General features: G+C 41.3%; 6 protein-coding genes across 6 annotated transcripts; 4 read left to right on the top strand and 2 right to left on the bottom strand.

Moving 5' to 3' along the window:
- Positions 1-8,130: 8,130 nt before the first annotated feature.
- On the top strand, positions 8,131-9,432 carry PCOAH_00019790 (Elongation factor (Ef-ts); the record flags this gene model as incomplete). Its single annotated transcript, XM_020058788.1, has 2 exons — positions 8,131-9,174; positions 9,298-9,432. 2 exons carry the CDS (start codon positions 8,131-8,133, stop codon positions 9,430-9,432), a joined length of 1,179 nt encoding a protein of 392 aa, XP_019914495.1.
- Positions 9,433-10,133: 701 nt separating this feature from the next.
- Positions 10,134-10,676, top strand: PCOAH_00019780 (Uncharacterized protein; the record flags this gene model as incomplete). The annotated part of the gene is made up of 1 exon (XM_020058787.1): positions 10,134-10,676. One exon carries the CDS (start codon positions 10,134-10,136, stop codon positions 10,674-10,676), a length of 543 nt encoding a protein of 180 aa, XP_019914609.1.
- Positions 10,677-11,111: 435 nt separating this feature from the next.
- PCOAH_00019770 (Uncharacterized protein) lies at positions 11,112-13,259 on the bottom strand (the record flags this gene model as incomplete). The annotated part of the gene is made up of 1 exon (XM_020058786.1): positions 11,112-13,259. One exon carries the CDS (start codon positions 13,257-13,259, stop codon positions 11,112-11,114), a length of 2,148 nt encoding a protein of 715 aa, XP_019914535.1.
- A 71-nt stretch (positions 13,260-13,330) lies between these two features.
- Positions 13,331-14,485, bottom strand: PCOAH_00019760 (Uncharacterized protein; the record flags this gene model as incomplete). Its single annotated transcript, XM_020058785.1, has 1 exon — positions 13,331-14,485. The coding sequence occupies one exon, from the start codon at positions 14,483-14,485 to the stop codon at positions 13,331-13,333; it is 1,155 nt and encodes a 384-aa protein (XP_019914643.1).
- A 2,124-nt stretch (positions 14,486-16,609) lies between these two features.
- PCOAH_00019750 (Uncharacterized protein) lies at positions 16,610-18,232 on the top strand (the record flags this gene model as incomplete). Its single annotated transcript, XM_020058784.1, has 3 exons — positions 16,610-16,622; positions 16,772-16,831; positions 16,974-18,232. The coding sequence occupies 3 exons, from the start codon at positions 16,610-16,612 to the stop codon at positions 18,230-18,232; spliced, it is 1,332 nt and encodes a 443-aa protein (XP_019914346.1).
- A 2,958-nt stretch (positions 18,233-21,190) lies between these two features.
- PCOAH_00019740 (Circumsporozoite protein) lies at positions 21,191-22,219 on the top strand (the record flags this gene model as incomplete). Its single annotated transcript, XM_020058783.1, has 1 exon — positions 21,191-22,219. The coding sequence occupies one exon, from the start codon at positions 21,191-21,193 to the stop codon at positions 22,217-22,219; it is 1,029 nt and encodes a 342-aa protein (XP_019914463.1).
- Positions 22,220-22,922: the final 703 nt, after the last annotated feature.

The raw sequence follows: 22,922 nt of genomic DNA, 5'->3' as shown, positions 1-22,922 counted from the left end.
ATAGGGTAATGTGTGGATTAAAGTGCATATACATAACAAATTTTTGATTAAATTATTCTTTTTTTTTTTTTTTTTTTTTTTCTTTACTTCTTTTTTTCTCTTTTACTTTGGTAATTTAATAATATTTTGTACATATTTTTTTGCACTTAACTATATATATATATATATGATGGTTTAGAATACATACGTATATAGTGTACCATCATAATTACGGGAGTTAAGGAGTGCGCATTTTTTTAGAAGGAGGAAGAGTAAGAATTTGATACGAATTCATTAGTTTCAATTCTTATAAAGCAAGCATAATCCTCAAACGTGTGTTCTGTACGAATATATATGAAGGTTATATTCTGACATTAGTTCACTATATACAGAAGAATATGTACACATAAACAATGGCGTGCAAACTACAGGTTAGTTATTCCCTTACGTAGGGTATGGATAAATATTATGCATACAATATTGTATATGTGCACACACACATCAAAATAATAATAATAGGAAAATAATAACAATAATAATGTGTACGGAATGCATGGTAACATACATCCATACGTACTCCACTTCCTTGATCCATCGTACATTCTATATTTTGTAGGGCACAGATACAAGTAAATTACCTTCAAAAAAAATATACGATGTATTAGACCAAGTAAGGGAAGGAAGAGGTTGTACATTCCGAGGGGGGGAAAAACGGAAGACCCCCAGTGATCTGGAAACTGCATTAAAAGGAACATTATCGTCATACAAAGGGGAAAATTGGAATTTCATCCTTAGAATTGCACAAAACTACTGTATAGCATGTAGCGGTACAGGGAGAGATTTCGGTTCTCTGTCAGATACTGATCGCTATGGATTCTTTTATTTTTGGTTAGGTGATAAGGTAAGAGGGGCAGAATGGAAGGAGGACAAACAATTCTCAATGGTTATGAGGAAAATTTATGAGAAGCTGACGGAATTCGATCCTACATGTAATTGTAAAAATCTGTACCAAGGTACTAGCAAGGAACGTTTCGAAAAGGCCAAAATACTATTTGATTGGTACTATAACTATAGGAATCTACCGAAGGATTCGGAATGTTATAAATATTGCAATAATAAAAAATGTCAGGAGGCCTTCAAGACAGCCCTATCAACATATACACAGTTAAGTGGTGATTGCGGGGGAACTAAGGGGGAGTCATATTGTGACGAATTTAATGAGAATTCTCAGAAGGAAGAATTTAAGAAACCCTCAGAACTAACATGCACTGCACCACCACCACCCCGTCTGGAATCAGCACGGACAGCATCACCATCACAGGTAGCATAGATTGGTCATTTCCTATTTAAAATAAATAAATATTATACATACAACACTTTGTGTTCAGCACAATAAAATAATAATAATAATAATAATGAAAGGAATGCATAATAATATACATGTACGTGTACTATTTCCTTCTGTTTAATTCTATATTTTTATAGGACCAGCAGGCAGGTTCAGTGAAATTACCCTCAGAACAGAGGTATGCTGAATTAGGGGGAGCCAGTGAGTGTTCCTTCGGGACCAGTAGTCAAGGGTGTAGCGAACAATTAATAGGGAATGTTAAGAGTGGATTAAATACACTCAATATTAAGGATGCGAACTTACCTAGGGAAATTGTACAGGCTTATTGTTACGCATGTACCGAGAAGATGGACGGGGGCATTCCGGAGTACTATAAACCATGTCATTTGTTCTATTATTGGTTAGGAGATAAATTTAAGACAAAAAGCAATTTCACATTGATTATGAAGACACTTTATGATAAACTGACGGATTCCATATCCGGATGTGATTGTAAAAATCTGTACGAAGGTATTATCAAAGGCAGGTTCCCACAGGCTAAAATCCTATTCGATTACTACTATGACTATAATAAAATACAGAGTAATGAGGGGGAGCTTTCCACATATTGTGGTAGTGCAGATTATAGCCGGTCCTTCAGTCGAGCCCAGGGAGCACATATAGATTTAAGTCAAAAATGCCCAAAAACCCGCGGAGAACCATATTGTGAAAAATTTGATAGGGAGAAAAGTAATAAGGACGGAGAATTCGCGGAACCTAAAAAATTGGAGTGCCCTGGAGCTGCATCATCACGTTTAGGGACGGTAGCAGGTAAGACAAATAGAGCAAGGTGAAGTAGGGCATATAACAAATATGCATAATTCGAAAGTGTTATTACAGAGAGAAAAAAAATATACAGAAAAGGGAAACATGCACCCACAACATGTCAGTTTCTGCGACCTTCGTTATTATTTAAACCACCCTTTTTTCTTACTTCTTTATTAGGTTCATCTGGTCCCGGTAGTACGGGAACTTGGAATCCAGGTTCTTCCGGTTCCGGTTCTACAGGAACCTGGAACCCAGGTTCTTCTGGTTCCGGTTCTACAGGAACGTGGAACCCAGGTTCTTCTGGTTCCGGTTCTACAGGAACGTGGAACCCAGGTTCGTCTGGTACCGGTTCCACAGGAACTTGCAAACCCGGAGCATCCGGTTGCCTTGGTAGTACTGGCAATCAAAACACTGGTAGTCCCAGACCAGGTTCTTCTGGACACGGCGCTGCAGGACCACAGGGACCACCTCCTCCAGGAAGACCACAAGCACCACCACAACATAGTTACCAATCTCAGGTGTCAACACTGTATCAGCAAACATCTTCAGATGCCCCAGGCTCCCCTGTAGTGGATAGCACCAATATTGGTATTGGTGCTGGTGCTGGTGCTGGTGCCGCTGCAACAATAGGATTACCGGCACTTGCTCTCTTTTTATATAAAGTAAGTGCAACAGTTATAATTGAATATATAAATAATAATGCCCCCTATTATGTATTGTTATTTAAAATAAAAATATAGTATAGGCTGCGTGTATGTATATATATAGATGTTCCTACCGTCCTCCTACCACCCACCTCCTCCTTTCATAGTATGATCTTCTACCTTCTGGAATAAAAAACATCTTCTTTGGAGGCAGAAGCAGAAATAACAATAAAAGGAAAAAAAGGTCCACCATCAAACAAAGAATCGACACCTTAACAGACGACGACACATCTTCCGAATATTCAACAACCATTGGTTCGACAGCAACAGGTTCAATAACGGACCCATCTGAATATTCTGTCCCATATATTAGATAATTTCTTTCTTCTAAAAAAGAAAAGAAAAGAAAAAAATGTATATCCGTCTACCCCTTCTAAAATTTAAAAAAAAAAAAAAGAAGGGCTTGGATTACTCCTTTCTTTTTTTTTGCGCGCGCGCGCAAAGTTGTCCATTTCTAGCCGCGCCCACCAGCACATCACATCACAATGCTCGCTTCTCCTCCGCAAAAAAAAAGAGGAACTGTGTACAAATTTACACAAATTTTTTACCATGTCACACATGTGTTTGTATACGAAAAAGAATCAATATTATGAAGGACAAACACTGGCACAACAAAAAAAAAAAAAGAAAAAAGAAAAGAAAGAAAAAAATAAATATCAACCTGTTTGTGGATGGTATGAACTCCGTGATTATTTATTTCCTTCCGTAGGACATTCCACGTTGTTTACAATTAACCGAAGGGAAATTTATTCATTCAGTGTTATATTACATTCAATGTGTATTTTACATATGTTGATAACTAATATTCTTTCTGTTTCCTGGTCTTCTATTATTTGCCCTTCCCCTTCCTTTGGATGTTGGCCCACCATAAACGGTAGAAACATCCGTAGAACATTCTGCTGCTGTTAAATTTGATGACGAACCTATTGTTGAGGAATATTCTGTTGTTGAGACGTCGGTAGAAGAGTAGTCGCCGTTTGAGAACCTGTTGAATTCATGTCTGAATGTTGATCTTTTATTCCTTCTTATACGAGAGTGCTTAGGCTCTTTAAAAAAGAAGTGCGATTTATACTTGTAAAAAAAGTATGCCAATGCAGGTAATCCTACTGCAGCTAATGCACCAGACACAGCAGCAGGTACGACACCACCACTAAGAGCCTCACCTTCTTCGCCTTCTTTTCTGTGACTACCACCACCGTCACTTCCTCCTTTTCCTTCTCCACCAGAGACACCATCCACTAAATCGGCATCACCTTCTGAACAGTCATTTGTGTTGTCTACTTCTGTGTCAGGCCCTTCCTCTGGTGTTCCTTCGTGCACTTTGCATGTTAATTTGGATATTTCCTCCCGACTCAGTTTTGTAGCACTGCCACCTTTTCCTTCGTTGAGGAGCTTACAACAGGGGTCATCACTGCTTTTTTCTATGTCAGTTGTACAATTTGCGCCTACTATTTTATAGTTTTGCCCAACTTCTTGCAGATATTTAGAATATGCTTTGGTACAGGGGGTCTCCTTAGTAAGTGGCTGCCCCAGTATAGCAGTACGATCATGCAAATAATCAAATATTACTTTTCTGCGGACGAAAGACTTGCTGTCAGTAGTAATAAGAGTGTTTATAGTTGCACACCCATTAATACCCTCAATTTGAACTAATTGTTTGTAGATGGCATTCATAATTTGTTCAAATGAACTGTCGTCCTTTAAATTTTTAGATATTATATCACCCAACCAATAATAGAAGTAATCACAGCGATGTGCATAGGATGGATTACTACCACCCTTCATTACTCTGTTTACATAATACCAGGCACCCAAAATTCTATTTAAGCACTTATCATTCTTCAGGTGCGTTTCCAATGTAGTTTTTAGGCTGCTTTTTATGCTACCCACATATGTATCAGAACAGTATGTCTTCCAATAGATGTTGAAGTCATCATATGCCTGCCTTGAAGGCAAATTCCCTAAATCCGTTTTCTACAAATAAAATATGTGGAATATATATATATTTCAACGTACTCTTATACTTCAATTTATTATATTATATGTATGCAGCTACATCACTCATTTCAAAGAAGAACTAACCGTCAGTACTCTTGTATCTGTCCCTAAATCAGTTCTTCCTCCATACTTCGGTCCGCAATTCTCATTTAGGAATACTTGGGGATCATTCGCCTGGCAGTCTTTCCTAAATTCTATGCAATACGTATTACTCTTCCCGTCCCCGTCACAATCATCAAGTACAGCACTAAATGCGGAAGTAACGTTTCGGACGTGTTTACAATAGGCGTCTTTATGGGGATTAGTACTAATTTCTAACTGCTCTTTTATTTTACTGTAGTCGTAGCAGTAATCATACACTGTTTTTCTTTGTTGGAAGAGGTCTTTGCTAATAGCAGTATAATATAGGGACCTGCACACAGGAATCCATTCGTAGGTACTTAATACATCATACATATATTGCATAAGTTCCGAAAAGTTTTTTTCCCCCGAATCGTCCGGTAATACACTTCCTATGAACCAATATAAGAATTTGCAGCGCTCCTCATGCTTCAATTCTCCCCCGTCGCCTAACTCATTTAAGTAGCACACGGCTTCCATAGTCTTATCCAAATAATCATTCTCACCAAGGAAAGCCTTTAATAAAATTCTTTTCGCTCCGAATGTAGAATATTTACTAGTATAGCAACTGCCTTTCTCGAAGTTCCTATATATTACACTTGAGGGTAAATTATCGAACCTCATGCTCTATATATATTATGAATGAAGAGTACAATAGGTAAGTACATCTTCCTCCTTTTCTCCATATTTCCATTATATTGTGCATAGAATATTACGTGTGCACCATACTTATATGTATCCATTTTAAATAAAAAGAAGAACAAACCTGTGGTGATGGGTCCGGCATTGTTTATGTGTATATTATTATGTATATAATAAATTTGTGCTTAAAAATTCCCTTATTACATTCGCAAGCTTATAATAAAAGAAGTATGAAAAAAATTTGCCCACACTATTAGTGATCACAAGCGAATATCACCATTTCTCATGTTCTTCCTTCCAATTAGTATACACATTCCTTCTAATTTCTTGAATAAAGATAACACACTATATATAAAGGTATGCACTGAATCATCATATGTATGATACAGACCAGAATGGCGATGAACTAAATAGAATAACAGAATAGAGAAAAGGCAAAGAATATGAATTTCCCCTATATATTCCTCATTTGTGTATTATAGTACTCAATTATAAAAATATACCCTCACTGCCGTATTATTATTTACACGCCCTTCAGGGTTTACATACATGGGGGGGGCGGGCAATTTCCTTAAGGGAAAATTTAAGCCTTGGTTATTCATTAACCTTTTATTGCTCCCTTGGGGTTTCATTAAAAAATTGTTAGAACATATACAGTGTAGTTCATATACATAGTATTACTTGATCTTAGATTTGTGTAGTCATTAATATGTAGGAAGGAATGTGTGCTCATAGATTACATGAACAGTATATAACGTACTAAGAGTTGAATTTATTACACTCAAAAATGAGGACGCTACGAGTTCCTGTAGTAGTATTCCCTGTAGTACACCTCCTTTTCACTTCACAATTACTAAGTAACAGCAATGACCTTCCTGTTCCTTCTTTCTCGGATGAGCACACTGCTACACATTCATATAGAAAGGATATACCATATTCGCAGAGTTTCTCCTTTACCTTCTTTAATTTCTATTACGCATTCTACATATTAATACATCTTCTCCTCTTTTTCAGGGTTCAGGATTTCAGGGTTCCTGCTTCAGAGTTCAGTGTTTAGGGTATAGGGTTCAGGGTTTAGCGTTTAATTTTCAAGGTTTTGAGTCATTTCTTCTACAGAAGCTGCCTACTAAATAGATTCCTAACGAACGAGAATCCTAAGCCCTAAGACCTAAAATATAAACGGAAAACCCCTTATGTCTAAACATTCAAATACGAACTTATCAACAGTAAAAACTGGAAACCCTAAACCCTTAAACCTAAACCCCTGAACCTTAAACCCCAAACCCTAAAGCCTGAATCTTAAACCCTAAACCCTCAACCCTAAACGCTAAACCCTGAACCCCAGACCCCAAAACCTAAACACAAAATCATGAACCTTAAACCTGAACCTTCAGCCGTAAATCTTAAACCTAAACCCTAAACCTTAAACCATAAAACCCTAAAAACGGACACCTAAAACCCTAAAACCTAAAACCCTAAAACCTGAACCCTAAAGCCCTAAAAACTGAACCCTAAAGCCCTAAAAACTGAACCCTGAAGCCCTAAAAACTGAACCCTGAAGCCCTAAAACCTGAACCCTAAAGCTCTAAAACCAGAACCCTAAAGCTCTAAAACTTGAACCCTGAAGCCCTAAAAACTGAACCCTGAAGCCCTAAAAACTGAACCCTGAAGCCCTAAAAACTCAACGCTGAAGCCCTAAAACCTGAACCCTAAAGCACTAAAACCAGAACCCTAAAGCTCTAAAACCTGAACCCTAAACCCTAAACACTAAACCCTAAACACTAAACCCTAAACCCTAAACCCTGAACCCCAAACCCTAAACACTAAACCCTAAACACTAAACCCTAAACCCTTAACACTAAACCCTAAACCCTGAACCCTAAACCCTAAACCCTGAACCCTAAACCCTGAAACCCTAAACCTGGGGAATTGGAAGCAAATGTTTGGAAAAAAAAAAAAAAAAAAAATTACAAACGGAATAATAGACGAATGTACGAATGGATAGCGAATGGACGAATGCGCGAAGGGACGAATGACAAAATGGACAAGCAGCATTCTAAAAATAAAAAAAAAAAAAGGAATAAGGCAGGTCCTTATATACACCAGCGTGCTCACATTGCTCGAAAAAATTAATCCCTTCGGATGACCAATAAACCTTTTTTAATAAGAATTAAAAATTTAAGCACACCATACGTTTGTGGGAGTACTAGTATCAATTTGTTCGTATTTTCCTTAGCGGGGAGTTAAATAAATTTCCGATGTAATGCCCTGTCATTGCTTCCTTCCCTCCCTGCTGTACATAAAGCAATTGCATTGTTATTTACACAAATATATGCGTGGTGCCCTTTTCAAGCATGTTCCAAACGGTGTCACCTGATGTACTGTTCGAATATTTTCAAACCGCGCAGGGTGCGAGAAAAAAAAAAAAAAAAAAGAAAAAAATATTACGCAAATATGTACGCGTATTATCTTTACCAGGTTGGTTAAAAAAAAAAAAAAAGCAATCCGTTCCGTGCCGACCAGCTGTATGAAATGAAATTACACATCCTGATCAAATTCATCCTCCTGATATGTTCCCCTCTCTTGCCCCAACAACGATGCTACAGAAGTAGCCAAACCTTCCAACTGGTAAATACCTTCAACAAATTTGTGTGGAAAAGAAAATGGGATTTTAGGCCAAACCTATGTGCAAACCCACCAAGTGAACACCTACAGAATTTGAAGTACGTCCGGGAAGTAACCAATGCGAGCATACAGACATGTAACGACGCACTGAAGGAATGCAAAGGGGATGTAGAGAAAGCAATTGAGTTGGTCCGGAGGAATGCGAAAAACGCTTCATTTGTGTCTACCAGTGTGAAGGTTAAAACGGAGGGGCTGGTTGGTTCCCAAATGGGGGTGGACAGAGCCCTCATGTTGGAAGTTTTAAGTGACTCAGATTTTGTGGCCCGAAATGAGAAGTTCGTTCGCTTTGTGCGGACTCTTCTGTGTGTTGCCCTGGAGGGGAAATCCCAGTCCGCGGTAGGGGATGCGCATAATGAAACGCATGACGAGAACAATAGTAGTGTCCTTACCTCCGAGGGCGTGTCCTCAGCGGGGGCGACGGAGCTGCTAAGCCTTCCCTATGACGATAACGACGGCGATTCAACCACCACGGTGGGCGAGCAGATAAACTACTTGAGGAACATATTTCGAGAGGACATACGTATAGGACGGTTTGCCAAATATGAGCGAAAAAATGAGAACCAGTTTTTGCATTACTACATTCACAACCAGGTGGAGGAAAATATTGGGACGTCGGGAGTTCTGCTCGCTTTAACAGTCGAACAGTTGGCGGAAAAATTAAAAAGTAAAAAAGAATGTATTGCCGAAATTGCAAATGATATGGCTCTACATATTTTGTCTGCTAAGCCAGTTAGTGTGTCCATCTCTGATTTGCCTGAACAGGTTGTGCAGCGCGAGGTGGCTATCATTAGGGAGTCCCTGAGGGAGGTGAAGAAACCCGAGAACATACTGAACAACATGGTCAACGGGAAGATGCGCAAGTTCTACAACTCCGTGGTGCTGCTCGAGCAGGTGAACAAACGAAGCGGGCATCGGCGAAGCGGACGCTTGGCTGGATAATCACCTCACCGTTGTTTCTCGCCCCAAGTTTATGTTTTCTCATTTTTTTTTTTTTTTTCTTTTTTTCCCTCTTAGGAGTACATGCTGGACGATACCAAGCGGAAGGTCTCCCAAGTCATTCGTGATTTCTGCAAGAAGCATGACTTGAACATAAGCGTCAGCCATTTTGATATTTTCATCATTGGCGAGAAGAACATTTTGCGAGAGTAACACATGGGGGGGGAGAAAGGATGCCGTGCGGATTGATATAGGATGCGCGCTTCGTAATTGATCTTTTTTTTTTTTTTTTTTTTGTTGTGTTTATTTTCCCATTGGAAGAAAAAAAAAAGGGCAACGATTTATATTGTTCATTTTTTTTTGGGGGGGGACTCCGTTGGGGAAAACTTTCGCGGCAATGCATGCAGAATGGGCGACGCGCAGGAAGGCATGACCGACGTTATGAAGGCAAAAAAAAAAAAAAAAAAAAAAAAAAAAAAATAGCCGTAAAATGGGAAGGATGAATTAATGCCAAGCTAGCAAATCACTGATGACCATATTGGAGTGGAAAAAAATTGAACAGACCCTTTTCTCTAGGATGGGTCAAACGGCTTAACATAAGCATGGCACATCCCAATTTTTCCATTTACTCATAAGAATGCGTATGCCCGGGGGAGGCTACGAATATTTATAACTTTTACGAGTAGCATGGTCACTTACCCACCCTGTCGCAATTATCAGAAGGGATAGTAAAAAAAGTGAAGGATCAGCCGAAGTAAACACAACAGGATTGGAGCCAACGGACGAAGTGAAGAAAAGGCCAAACAGAAAGGAGGTGAAGGTACAGAATTGAAGTGGAAATCGTCGCCACGGCACTGAAACAGGGGTACTTCCCCCCCACACACACACACATACGCTGAGCTGCTCCCGCCAGGATGAACAAGGAGCACATCCTGTTTGACAGCTTCCCCCTGACGTTCCTGAGTGACGAAGTAGACTACAACAACTTCGAAGATGAGCAAGAGAAGAGCTACCGTGAAAAAATTGCCAAAATTACAGAGGAATTGAAATCGCTAAGAATAGAAATAACAGAGAAGCACTCCCTAAGGAGCATGTTGGAGGAAAAAGTGGCCATGTTGGAAAATGAGGAACAGATTAAGCAAAGCAACCTGAAGTATGTTCTGAACTTTTGCGACAAGCAGATGTATGAGCGTGAGGTAGGAAACATTCACAACAACTTAGAACAAGTGAGGAAGCAGATCCAAAATAGCAACTGCAAAATCAAGCTGCTCATCGAGAAGGAATTCAAAGTGAGGAAGCAGCTGCAGCTGCAGTACATGGAGCTCTACGACCTGCTCAACGAGCGCGTTCGCTACATCCTCACCGATTATGTAAAACACCGCAAGTGTGCCTGTGCAATATTTGCCTACCGTCAGGAGGGGAAGGACCAGGTACGAGGGGGAAACGCGGAGCAGTGAAGGGAGGTTGCCCTGAGGAAGGACCCCCCGGGGGGGGTACCCCATGGATGTCAACAGACGTATGCAGAAATGTCCATCTGGTTTATGTACTCATGTAGATATGCTCATGTGAGTATGGCTGTTTGTTTTCCTTGTTAATGCCCCCCCGCATGGTACCCATTTTTACGATTGCGGGTGGGGGCAGCCACCTACATACGAATGCCTGAATGGGTGTACGTGTGTTCGTTTGTATGTAAGACAAACCCGCGTGCGGGCCAGTGTCCATTTTTTTATTTATATTTTTTTTTTTTTTTTGTCCGCATTTTTGCGGGAGCCGAACATTTTACGCACATTTTTTCCCAACAGGGACATAAGGGCGTTATTTGGGTTTACAAAAAAATTCACAAAAAAAAAAAATGGTTAAAGTGGGGCGTGCACTCGGGGTAGGGAACTACGTCAGCCCGGCCCCTTCCACAGAAGCCTACCCCGTCGCATAACCCGACGCTTCACCCGCGGGAAGACGAACTGAAGGGCCCGACACACCTCCCGTAGCAGGTAAAACGCGTACCTGTGCTCACACAAGAAGAGGCGGAAATTAGCGGAAAAAAGGAACTTCAAAAAGGGCGTTTTGTTTGGACCTCTTTTGGGTGTCGTCTTGGACTGTCGGTTGGCCAAGTGGCTAAACGGTGTGCCCCTTTTCTTCCAATCTTTCATTTTAGTGGCTTTAAGAAAGCGTAATATGTCTAGGTATATTTTTCTCAAGGTTCGTAAATTATCATTACAGTTGAGTTTGTCATGGGGTAGTGATCCGCCGCTTTGTTTGGTTCCCTCAAATGGGGGAAGCACATGGTGGGGGCATTTGGGATGCTGTAAATGTTCTGGGTCAACAAATGACGATGGGACTTGTCTGAATCTCCCGCGCAGTAACCCACATATCTGCAAAGCGTATTCATGTATGGTGTAAATTATGCACTTGAAAAAAATGCCATAATAGCTTACCAAAACGGGGGGACACGTCGCTTCATCACCCGTTTGTTGCATCTTTTCCTTTTTGGGGTGTGAAGGGGGGTCATCCTCGCCGTGGTGACCAACAGTGGGAAACCCATTTGCAATCCATCCTTTCCGTTTCGTTTTAATGTCCCCTTTTGTTGTAGCGCGGCTGTGATACCAGGTTTCACGAACCTGTGCACCCCGTTTGAGCAGTCTGCTAACCCGCTTGGTGAGATTGTTTTTTTTTTCCTCCCCATATTTTACTCTGAAGCGAGTGTACTCATGGAAGAGGTATTTCAATTCTTTGGCTAAAAAATGGTCTAGAGAGCGCAGCAGCCATGATGTTTCTTCCTGTATGTGTGTTTTTTTTTCCGCTTGTTGATTTTCCACGGAGGGTGTTCCTTTCCATTCATCGCTTCTCCCAATTGGTGAATCATTCTTCCCTCCAATGTGCCGCTTCAGTTGGAGCGGTAGGATTACACTGCAGACCACCTCGAGGAAAAAGACGTTACAGTTGCACCGGCAGTACAGCACGTTCCTGAGCCCATTGGAATAAAAATGTATGTAGATTTTTTCGCTATATAATTTGTCCAACAGGTGGATCATCTGTCTGGAAAGAACTTTATATTTTTTCATTTTCCTTTTCAATTTTTTGTACAATATTTTCGGTGTAATCTTTCTGATCTGTTCATAATTTTTTCCTCCTCCCCTTTCAAAGAGGATAAACTCCAGGTATGTACTTTTATGGTGGGAAAAACGGCTTCTCTGGGGGTAATACCCCGTGTGAGGTTCGTCCCTGTGGGTGACCTTCACCATCGGGTTGAGCATTGTCTGTATGGGTCCCTCTGCCCCGTCGTGTTGACCATCGCTACGATGGTTGTTACTTGTGTGCACCCCCCCTTTTGCCCTGTTCCACGGCGCATCACTGCACAGTTGATACCCTCTGACCAAGTCGAAACTATACGTGAACAGGTTTGTCCTTACGACAATGGAGTAGCTGCTCTTTAACAACTCCACCAGGGAGAGATACATATCCTGCAGATGGACCAGAAGGAACGAATTGTGCATGGCGTAGTAGTAGGCATTTTTCCTAACAATTGTGTAAAACCGTTTCTTTATCGTTTTGCTAATCGAGATGCTCTCACAAAGACTGTTCTTCCTTCCCCCGCACAGAAAACGAATAAGCTGATTAAACGTACAAATGTGAGACGTGGCCATGTAGTTGTACGACTTGAGTTCCAAGATTTTGTCGAAAAATTGGAATTCTTCCTTCACGTATTTTAAAATTTGCTCCTTTGAAGATGCATGCGTGTTTTCTCTGCTTTTTCCTTGTGTCCAACTCGGGGACGATTTGTTTCGTGGACCCTGTGTGGGCACCCCCTTACGGTCGGTTGAAAGGCCCATTAGACTTAAACTTTGCCCACCCTTTTTGCGGTTCCTTTTTTTCACAACTCGGTGACCCCTCTTAAGGCACATCTCCACGTACAGGTACAGGAGGGCGTTTTTCATGTTCCAGACATGCTGGCACTTGGCGTCCACCTTGGCTAACTCGTTCACGAAGTGGTTCACCCGCTCATGTAAGTGGAAGCTCCTCCTCTGCCTAAGCAGACTCATCAGACGGTAGTAATAGTTGTAGCAGTTGGTGTTGCATAGCAGGCATATGCATACGCAGGTTAAGGTGAAGGCTATGTCTTGACGGGGGGCAGATTGTATAGATGTACGTGCCTCTGTCCATCTTCGTTAGGCTTTCCTTCCTCCATGCATCCCTCCATTGGGGTGCCCAACTTGGCGCGCTTTCTCCTTCCCGTAGCAGATCCCCAACTGCACGCCTTTCTGTGGTTCATTCTATGCAGCAGTTTCCACAGGGGTGCATTCCTTAACCGTTCGTGTTTTTCCTTGGCCGAGAGGTTTTTTTTCTCCCCCGTAAATTCACCTAACCTGTTCTGCCCATTAGCACCGCTCCCGCAATTTTTCCAACTTTTCCAATTTGCACACACCTGGCTGAGGTAACGGAGCGACTTTTTGCACAAAATTAAAACTCTTTTTTTTTCCCCTCCTGCGTGGAACTGTGCATTGGCATCCTCTTGGATGAGATGTACGTGGCATAGACCACTGCGCAGAAACTTGTGTGCAGCTCGGAGTCTCAGTCTGTCACATCGTCTTCTCCTCAGTTGCTCATAAAAAGCTTTGCATTCGTTGGGGATTTTTTTTTTCTTTTTTCTTCTATCTGCCTTTGTGGCGAACTGGGAATAACGCCCCCCTATGTGGCGTCTTCTGCCCTTCCATGGGTCCCTCTTTGTGAATAGGAGAAAAAACAAAAACAGGAAAAACAGTTTGTCCTTCCTTTTGATAACTCCATTTTCGCGATGGAAGAGTGATATGACATACGAGGCGAGTTCGCCAAAATACTTCTTCTCCCTGCCCCTCCCATTCGTATGCAGGAGAAATAAAATTTTCAAAATGAAGACATTCCACTGGTTGCACTTTTGACTTGTGCGTCCGCTATTTTTGCATAAATGGGGATGTTCCTCCTGGGGTGTATCCTCCTCTAAATTGGCGGACGAATTTTCTTGCCCTTCCTGCAGCACAACTGTCCGGAGAAATTTCGTCAGGTCCTCATCAGAATGTACCCCCCCGAAATGAATAACCTTCGAGTGAAACAAATTGCTCACACTTAACTCATCACATGAGCAAATTTCCACTTCATAATTTGTGCCCGCTTGGGAAAAGAAGAGGTTACTGAGTCTGCTCACCACGTAGTATGATAAGGCTCCCTCTAAAATGTTCACAGATGTTATCCTTTTCTTGCACGCTAGCAGGAAGGATACGAATTTTACCATCCCTGTGTCTTGGTTTTAAATAAGTAGGCAGGAAAGGGAAGGGAGAACTCACCAACTCGGTTGGGCACACTAAAAGCAGGAGGAAAAATAAAATAAAATTGACTACTTTCTGTGCTGCCTTATCATTTTACATTTGCATCCTTCATAGTGGGGGGAGAGTCATAATGGCACATTACAAATTCGCACATTGGGAAAAACTTGACGCGGGTTGCTCATCTGGTTTGAGTCGAAAAGGAGAATGGGAAATTCTCAAAAGGGGGTGTCAATCCGTATAGTACATACTCCTTCCGAAGCAGCGGGGTAGGCCGCTGCGGAAAGCGCTTTAAAAGGAGCCTAATTTTATCAGGCAAATTGGTGGATGTACGGAGGAGCGGCATGTGTGACATCCGCAACAAGTAAGATGTAACGGGGCGAAGGGGGTAGCCAAATCAAACGTCAGGTTGGAAATGCTTAGGGGGTGAGGTGAGGGGTATACTTTTTGTGAAGAGATAATCTGTGTATAAAATGTTCTGTTCCTTTTCTATATTCATCATCGCGCAGAAGCACTGTTCGCAAAATGGGAGCATTTTTCTGGTCTTTCCATTTCCGGTGCGCAGGAAGGTTGTGCCCGCAAAGGAGAGTTTGTGCAATCTGATACACGCTATGGTTGCCTTAGGGGCAGATTGGACGGCTGGTCAGTTTATTCACTTGTTGTCGTGTGACTGTAATGATGTGCCACCTGGTCCAACGGCCCAATAGTGCAGTGTCACTTTGCTTACTTACTGATTTGCTGAGTTTGCCTCCGTCTGGGCCCACGTAGGGGGCTGCACCCCCCTTGGACTTCCACACGCCGCCTCGATAGATCAACAGAAACAAGTCCAGCTGGGTGCATATTATTTTGGTGCAACTAGGATAAGTTGTGATGAGTGCTGAATTATACAAGACGGGGTAAAAAAATGTGCAGGAATGGCACTCTGGGCTCCTTCCCCAAAGGGTGTTTGGTATAACGCGTTCATTATGGTGAGTCAAACTATTGTTCGTTGTTAGGATAGGTGAATGGAAAGGTCCCATGGTATGAAAAAAGAATAAAATAAAAAAAGGCGCTTCACAAGGTGTCTTACGATGAAGTGCCACGTGACACGACTGTCCAATGTGTGTTGGCAGAACGGAGCAGCATAATGCGCAAAATGGCTCAATAGACGTAGTAAATTGCCTGCCCCAATATTGACACATCGCTGAGCACACTTGGTGGTGTCATTTGTTTGCCTTTCATTTTTGGTGGTGGCGCACTTGAGGGACCCAAATTGAAACTTTCCTTTGGAAGAAAGGGAAAGCGAAATATAGAAAATTAAGTGGAAAAAAAAAAGAAACATGTACATATGTATTTTTGCAAACATGCCTATCACGTGCCACCATGAATGTAACCAAACTGCGAGGAAGAAGTGCACGCTACATAAAGGTGACCCCCGGTTGTAGACCACTAAGGGGATATAGTTCTTTTTTTTTTTTTTTTTTCCTCACCATTTTGTGTCGACTTTCCCCTAACATGTAAATGACCAAGGGTTCATCTGTGTGATTGTACATCTTCTCATATAGACAACACTTCATGCGAAAAAGAAAAAGAAAAAAAGCGCAGTGAAATGTGCTGAATGCTGAAACGAAGCGTGTTTCACATTTTAATGTATACATAGTTAATAGTTACCATCCTTAAATAGAAGAACGAACGGCGGGATTTTCATCCCTAGGAAAAATACCCTAGGGGGAGAAAACCCCCCCTCAATATGAAGCCCTCTCTCCCCTGGATGATACTTTTCTCCTGGCTATACTGTACCAATGGTTAAGACCGAATCTGTGCTCGTCGAATGGTGCACACTTACATGCATGATAATGCTGCTACCTGTGAGGGATACGCGCCCTCAGTTATGTGCCTTGCGGGGGCTTCCTAAACGAGTCAAATGGAGCCCCTCTGCGTGGGGGAAGCAGAATTGCGCTAATTTTTGACAGTGAATCTGAGGTTCATTTTGATGGTGAATTTTTTTTTTTAATTAATTTTTTTTTTTTTTCACCACAAAAGTGATGTTAATTAATTTGCGTAATGTGGAAATGTGCCTATGTGACTGGTGGTGGAAAAAAAAAAAAAAAAAAATGGCAGTACAGTGTAATGTACCGCAGTGTGCTGCACCAAAGGGAGGGCACCTTTAGACTTGAGGTACATTCGTTCGTAGTTGCACACATGTATTCGCGTCTCGTAGCGCTATCATGTACCCACACGAGTGTGAACACACAATTTGCTTGGCCTTCCTGCAGGCACGGAAGTTGCTGATGATAGGCCCTCGAAAAAGAAATCAAAGTTTCTTAACCCATTCGGTAATCCCATAACGGACTGACAGCAGAACGACGAGGCCGCCTATAGACACGAGGATATAGCGCGAGGTGGCGCTCATTTGTCCATTCGCGTGCCTATTTATCCTCCGCCATATCGTTCTATGCCTCTTTTCATTTTCCGAAGCGAACCTACGTTTAGGGCTGCGGAAACGAAGAAGCAGTAGTACGCGCAACTCGAGTTTCAGTGAATCATTTGACAGCTCCCATGAGGATTTGGAAGAAGACGACACCTATGACAGCATCAAACTTTGCGACTCCGATTTTGACATAGATGATAGTGGAATGGAAGATAACTCAACGAGCAAATCCAATGTAAGCTCCCCCTCAACGGAGGACCCCCCAGATAATCCCTACAAAATAGGATCCACGTTACAAACTACTCTTCCTCCATTGGGGGAGGGGCAATTTTCTACAAGAGATGAAGAAGACAATAATGTAAACATATCAGCTGAAAGCCCAACTGACGATAATTCGGACTCTCCTTTGTTAAGGGGAAGTATAAAGAATATAGACCCATCTGTTATTCTCCCCTCGTCGCCCCCAAAAGATGATTCACCCGTATTGCTGAGGCGGAGAGATAACACTAGAAGGAGCCAATCGAAAAAAGACACCCTTAAAAGATGGTCTGCGAAATTCTTAAGAGGCGTTTCTCCTTTTAGAAAAATCTCCTCTGGCACGAGTAACAATCATGGTAGTCATCAGAATGGTTATGAGGGGGCGAGTGCAGATGCTGATGTGGAGGAGGGGCCTTCCCATGAGGAAGATTCACCGAACGAAGAGACAAAAATGAAGGACTGGCAGAAGTATAAAGCAGGGGGAATATTTGATATGACCGAAGAAGATTTAAAAAGGTTTATAACATGTCCTAGAAAGAAGCAGAGTTTAGAGACAAGATTTGATGTAAGACTAAGTTTAGACGATGAGAATGAAGAAGCAGACAAAGGAGAAGGAGAACATGGGGAAGAAGAAACGGAGGAAGAAAGCGAAGACTCCGTAAAAAGAATATACCTCTCATGCCTTAATGATTTAACACGTGATGTGAAAACGGGTGTAGTTGGGAATAGAGAGAACGAAGGGAATACTGTTGAGGAGGCGAGCAATGACATGCATATCATCGGTGGAGATTGTGACAGTGAGAAGAAATCTGAACTGATGAGGTTAAACACACTTTTTCGTTTGTATGAACAGAAGAAAGAGGAAATAAAACAAAAGAGGTTACATCGCAAGCGTTCTGCGCACAAATTCAATAATGATCGTGAATCGCATTGCGACATTCCCAACAAAGACACCTATACGAATATGAAAGACATGGTAATGGGAGTAAATAACATAACGGATAATGTCAGTTTAGCTTCGCTGCCCATTGAATTCATCGACGAGTGAAACTCGCAAATGGAGTGATGCATGTGCCAGGTTACACATGTGTAGAAGAGAGTATCAAAATGGGGGGGCGCAAAAAAAAAAATAAAAAAAAAATTAAATTAAAAAGGGACCAAATTAAAGGGGTGGGCGAACGGGGAGGAAGACCTCAATAGAGGCCACCACGCCGAAAGTGCCATTCGTGAAGAGCCTCCCTCCCCCCCAATATAGTGGGCCAAAATATTTACCAAGTTTTCCTCCCCAAGAGAAATAACACATATGAAGTGAAAGCGTATAAAATTTTATAAACATGTTGTGAAGGAATACCCATCTCTCCATAAAAAGAAAACTTCCCTTTTTTAGTATTTGGCGTTTCCATAATGATGAAGAGTTTGATAGGGAATCCGAAAAATGTTCACCCCAGCGGTTGCCTAATTGTCGCAGCACACACAAGTGTTGTAAAAAACTCTTAAGCCTTTTGTTCTTCTATTTTTTAAATCAGACTTAAAGAATATTTTAATTGGGGCAATGCTAGCTAGCTACGTAAACTAGCTATTTTTTTTTTTTTTTTTTGCATTTGCCTGATTGTTCATAATTTTTTTTTTAATTTCGAGGTGATTACTTAAGCACGCTGTGCAGCTAGCCAATTACTCCTTCGTACACATGTACCCTCGCAGGCATGTATTTTATTTTCCTCATTTTTTAACGCTTAACCCAGGCAAGTATTGTCTGCACAGTCCCTCGTAAGTGCTTCGATTCACCCGTTTTATCTGTGATAAATATTGACTGAAATAACCCAAGTGGCACTTAATATTTTTGCCTCTTCCTCTTGACGGACGTGTACAGAATGGGGTTGCAGTGCCCCACGGCAAAGTGACTGGGTAGACTTGGTACTTTTTTCATTTACACACTTGCGGAACTGCTATTGGGACTTGTCCATAAGTTTTCCTCATGATGATGCGGACTGTTGTATGGTTGGCGCAAGTTTTTTATTGCCCCTCTTTTCACATTAATTTTGTTTTCACTTTTTTTAATGAGGCTTAAGCCGTTGACCGTTACGCGGTGTCCAAATTTGCGCGCCTGTAAATTTTAGCACATGTGCAAACCAGCGGACTGGGTGGATGCATAAATTAATGCAAACCGCCTCAGCGAATGGTTATTCTCTCAGTTTTTCGAGGCGTGTGGACACATGACGTGGATAGTTCCCCCCTTGGGTATGACTACTTTTGCTGAACAGAGGAGCTCGGGTATACACCCCTTCTCCCTCGCTACTACTTTTTTGATGTTCCTCATTTATAGCCCATTAAGCGCATAAAATTTTGTAGCAACGTAGGTAAGGTTGAAAAAAAGTGTGAACAGGTAATGCGAAAGAAATACTTTTTTATGTGCTTGGCTAGCCATGCACATTTTGGTACTTCCTTCTTTTTTTTTTTTTCAATTCCCCCTTGGTTCACGCTTTTGTAAAAATTACATCATCCTTATTATGTAGCCAATAAATGAGCCAGCTGAGCAAACGAAAAGAACGTTGTAGAAAGGGTGGTGTTTCATCCTTCTTGTAGCTACTTACAAAAAGTGGACCATGTAAGAAAAAATAAAAGGGTGAATTTACCTGACCAGTTATGCTCAGTCCAATTGTCTGCTATGCCACATGAAATAAAATTTTCGGTTTTCATTTTTACAGTTGTGTGGTGGAGCTAAAGCGTCACATATTTGGCACATACACACGTATAGCATATACACCTTAAGTACACGACATGCTATACGTGTGTGAATATGATGGGGAGCCAAGCAAGCACTTCCTTTTATGAAGAAAAATAAAGAAGAGCAGGTCTATTTTACCGTTAGGATTTTTCCTTTTCGGCTATTTTGCTTTTATTTTTTTTTTTTTCAAAAAAGAGAGGTCAAAATGTTAACGCGTAGTAAGGAAAACACCTGAACAAATCTGAAATGCAGTAGAAAAAAAAAAAAAAAAATGAGGTAAATTGCAATATGCTAGGATAAGGACAGGTAATAAAACATGTGCACATGTTAGCTCCTTTTATTTTAAGAATTAAGTACCACCCTTTTACAGTCCCCCCCCTTTTTTTTTTTTTTTCTTTCCTTTCTTTTTGAGGTTCTCTTCAATGCAAACACATGCAGGTTTTGTAGGGAGATTAGTGTGTTTACCTCCTGACCTTACCTTCATATGCAGAATTAAAAAAATGGAGCCTGTTTGACATGAACTAAGAGTGCCCGCATGTGTGTTGGTGCGCGCCTTTGTGCACACGGTAGGACATATCTGTGCATGTCCATATAGTGACGTACGTAGGGATCACTGTAGCAGCCTAGCAGAACGAACATTAGTCAACATCCCACGCAATGGGAAGCACATCCATGCATCCCATGGCTGTGCATGCAGAAATGGGAAAAGGTAGCCATCCCTCAGGAGGTCTACATTTTCCGCATGCATTTTTTCATTATTATTTCCCCCTCAACTTTCGTTGTAATAACAGCATTTAAGGGTGGTTACCATCCTCCAAGCGTCATTTCTACGTTAAAAATTGCCAATCCATTTGCATGCTTTTGGAAGATAAAGAAGTTCTGAACAATTGACCCTTTTTTCATAACCACAAAATTGTTCACACACAAAAGGGCTGCAAGCAAATATATAAAAATGTTTTAAAAATTGTTTAAACATTTGTGCATTTTTTTACAACATTTATATTTTAAAATATTTTTTTAGTATAATTTTTCATATTAAGCCTTTTTAACATACTTATCGTAAAAACAACAAAACCTTTTTTTTGCGTGTTACATCAGTTCGAACAAGTTCTGTTCTTCTCGAATAAACCTACATAAGGTAAATTCACGAACATCGAAAAATATACATATATATATATACACGCATATATGTTTTTAAGCGGCTTATGTTAAGCAAGCAAGACAACCAAAGGCGTACAAGGATAAAAAATCTTCCTGCACATACTTATATACAAGAACAAGATGAAGAACTTCATTCTCTTGGCCGTTTCTTCCATCCTGTTGGTGGACTTGTTCCCCACGCACTTCGGACATAATGTAGATCTCTCCAGGGCCATAAATTTAAATGGAGTAAGCTTCAATAATGTAGACACCAGTTTACTTGGCGCAGCACAGGTAAGACAAAGTGCTAGCCGAGGCAGAGGACTTGGTGAGAAACCAAAAAAAAAGGCGGAAAAAAAAGAAGAAGAACCAAAAAAGCCAAATGAAAATAAGCTGAAGCAACCAGTAGATGGAGCACGAGATGGGCCAGCACCAGCAGCAGATGGAGCAAGAGATGGACCAGCACCAGCAGCAGATGGAGCACGAGATGGACCAGCACCAGCAGCAGATGGAGCAAGAGATGGACCAGCACCAGCAGCAGATGGAGCAAGAGATGGACCAGCACCAGCAGCAGATGGAGCAAGAGATGGACCAGCACCAGCAGCAGATGGAGCACGAGATGGACCAGCACCAGCAGCAGATGGAGCAAGAGATGGGCCAGCACCACCAGCCGATGGAGCAAGAGATGGGCCAGCACCACCAGCAGCAGATGGAGCACGAGATGGACCAGCACCACCAGCAGCAGATGGAGCACGAGATGGGCCAGCACCACCAGCAGGACAAGGAGGAGGAAATGCAGCAGGCCAAGCACAAGGAGGAGGAAATGCCGGAAACAAAAAAGCAGGAGACGCAGCTGGAAACGCAGGAGCAGCAAAAGGACAGGGACAAAATAATGAAGGTGCGAATGTCCCAAATGAGAAAGTTGTGAATGATTACCTACAGAAAATTAGATCTACCGTTACCACCGAATGGACTCCATGCAGTGTAACCTGTGGAAATGGTGTAAGACTTAGAAGAAAAGCTCATGCAGAAAAGAAAAAACCAGAGGACCTTACCATGGATGACCTTGACGTGGAAGTTTGTGCAATGGATAAGTGCGCTGGCATATTTAACTTTGTGAGTAATTCATTAGGGCTAGTCATATTGTTAGTCCTAGCATTATTCAATTAAGTAGCTAGCATCCATTTTTTTCGGCGTCCTCCACGGTGCATATTAAGTGTTTTGTACATGCACAAAAATACTTGCCCGTAGGTACATGATTTTTTTCCCCATCTTATGAATATTTCCTGCTATTTACATATAACTGTATGCACGTGTGTGTAAAGCGTAATAAGTAACACCCCTTACGAATTATTCGCTTACCCACAATCAGTTGTGCATTTCTAGAAAACACGATATGAGTATTTTTAAACACTTATCGTGACAAAAAAAAGCGGAAAAAACAAAAAAAAAAACATATATATTAACTTTTCCTTTTTGATTGACCCTTTTTTGACGTATATTTTTTCTTTTTTTCGTATGTGTTATGTATACTTATTAACGTAGAGAACTTAAATTTTGAGAAAGTATTTATTTTTAACAAGTTAAAAAAAGAACTGGTATTTTTACTTGGGAAATTCAAAAATTTGCAAACTCAGAAAAGGGGAGTTAAATTTTGCGCCGTGGTAAACAGGACGCGCGTCTGTTCTTTGGGCACGAACGGGGGTCAGAGCAAAATATTGGCATAATATTTCCGAGGGGAGGGAATTTTTCCTTTATGACACAGCCGCTAATTCGATCTTGTGTATAAAGGCATACATGTGCATAAAACACTTTCACACCTTTTTCACACTTTGTCTTAGCAAAAAAAAAATGTAGCTTTAAACAACCGCAA

This window comes from Plasmodium coatneyi, chromosome 8 (genome assembly GCF_001680005.1).
Source record: "Plasmodium coatneyi strain Hackeri chromosome 8, complete sequence".
NCBI lineage: Eukaryota > Apicomplexa > Aconoidasida > Haemosporida > Plasmodiidae > Plasmodium > Plasmodium coatneyi.
This window is presented reverse-complemented; position numbering and strand designations above follow the sequence as displayed.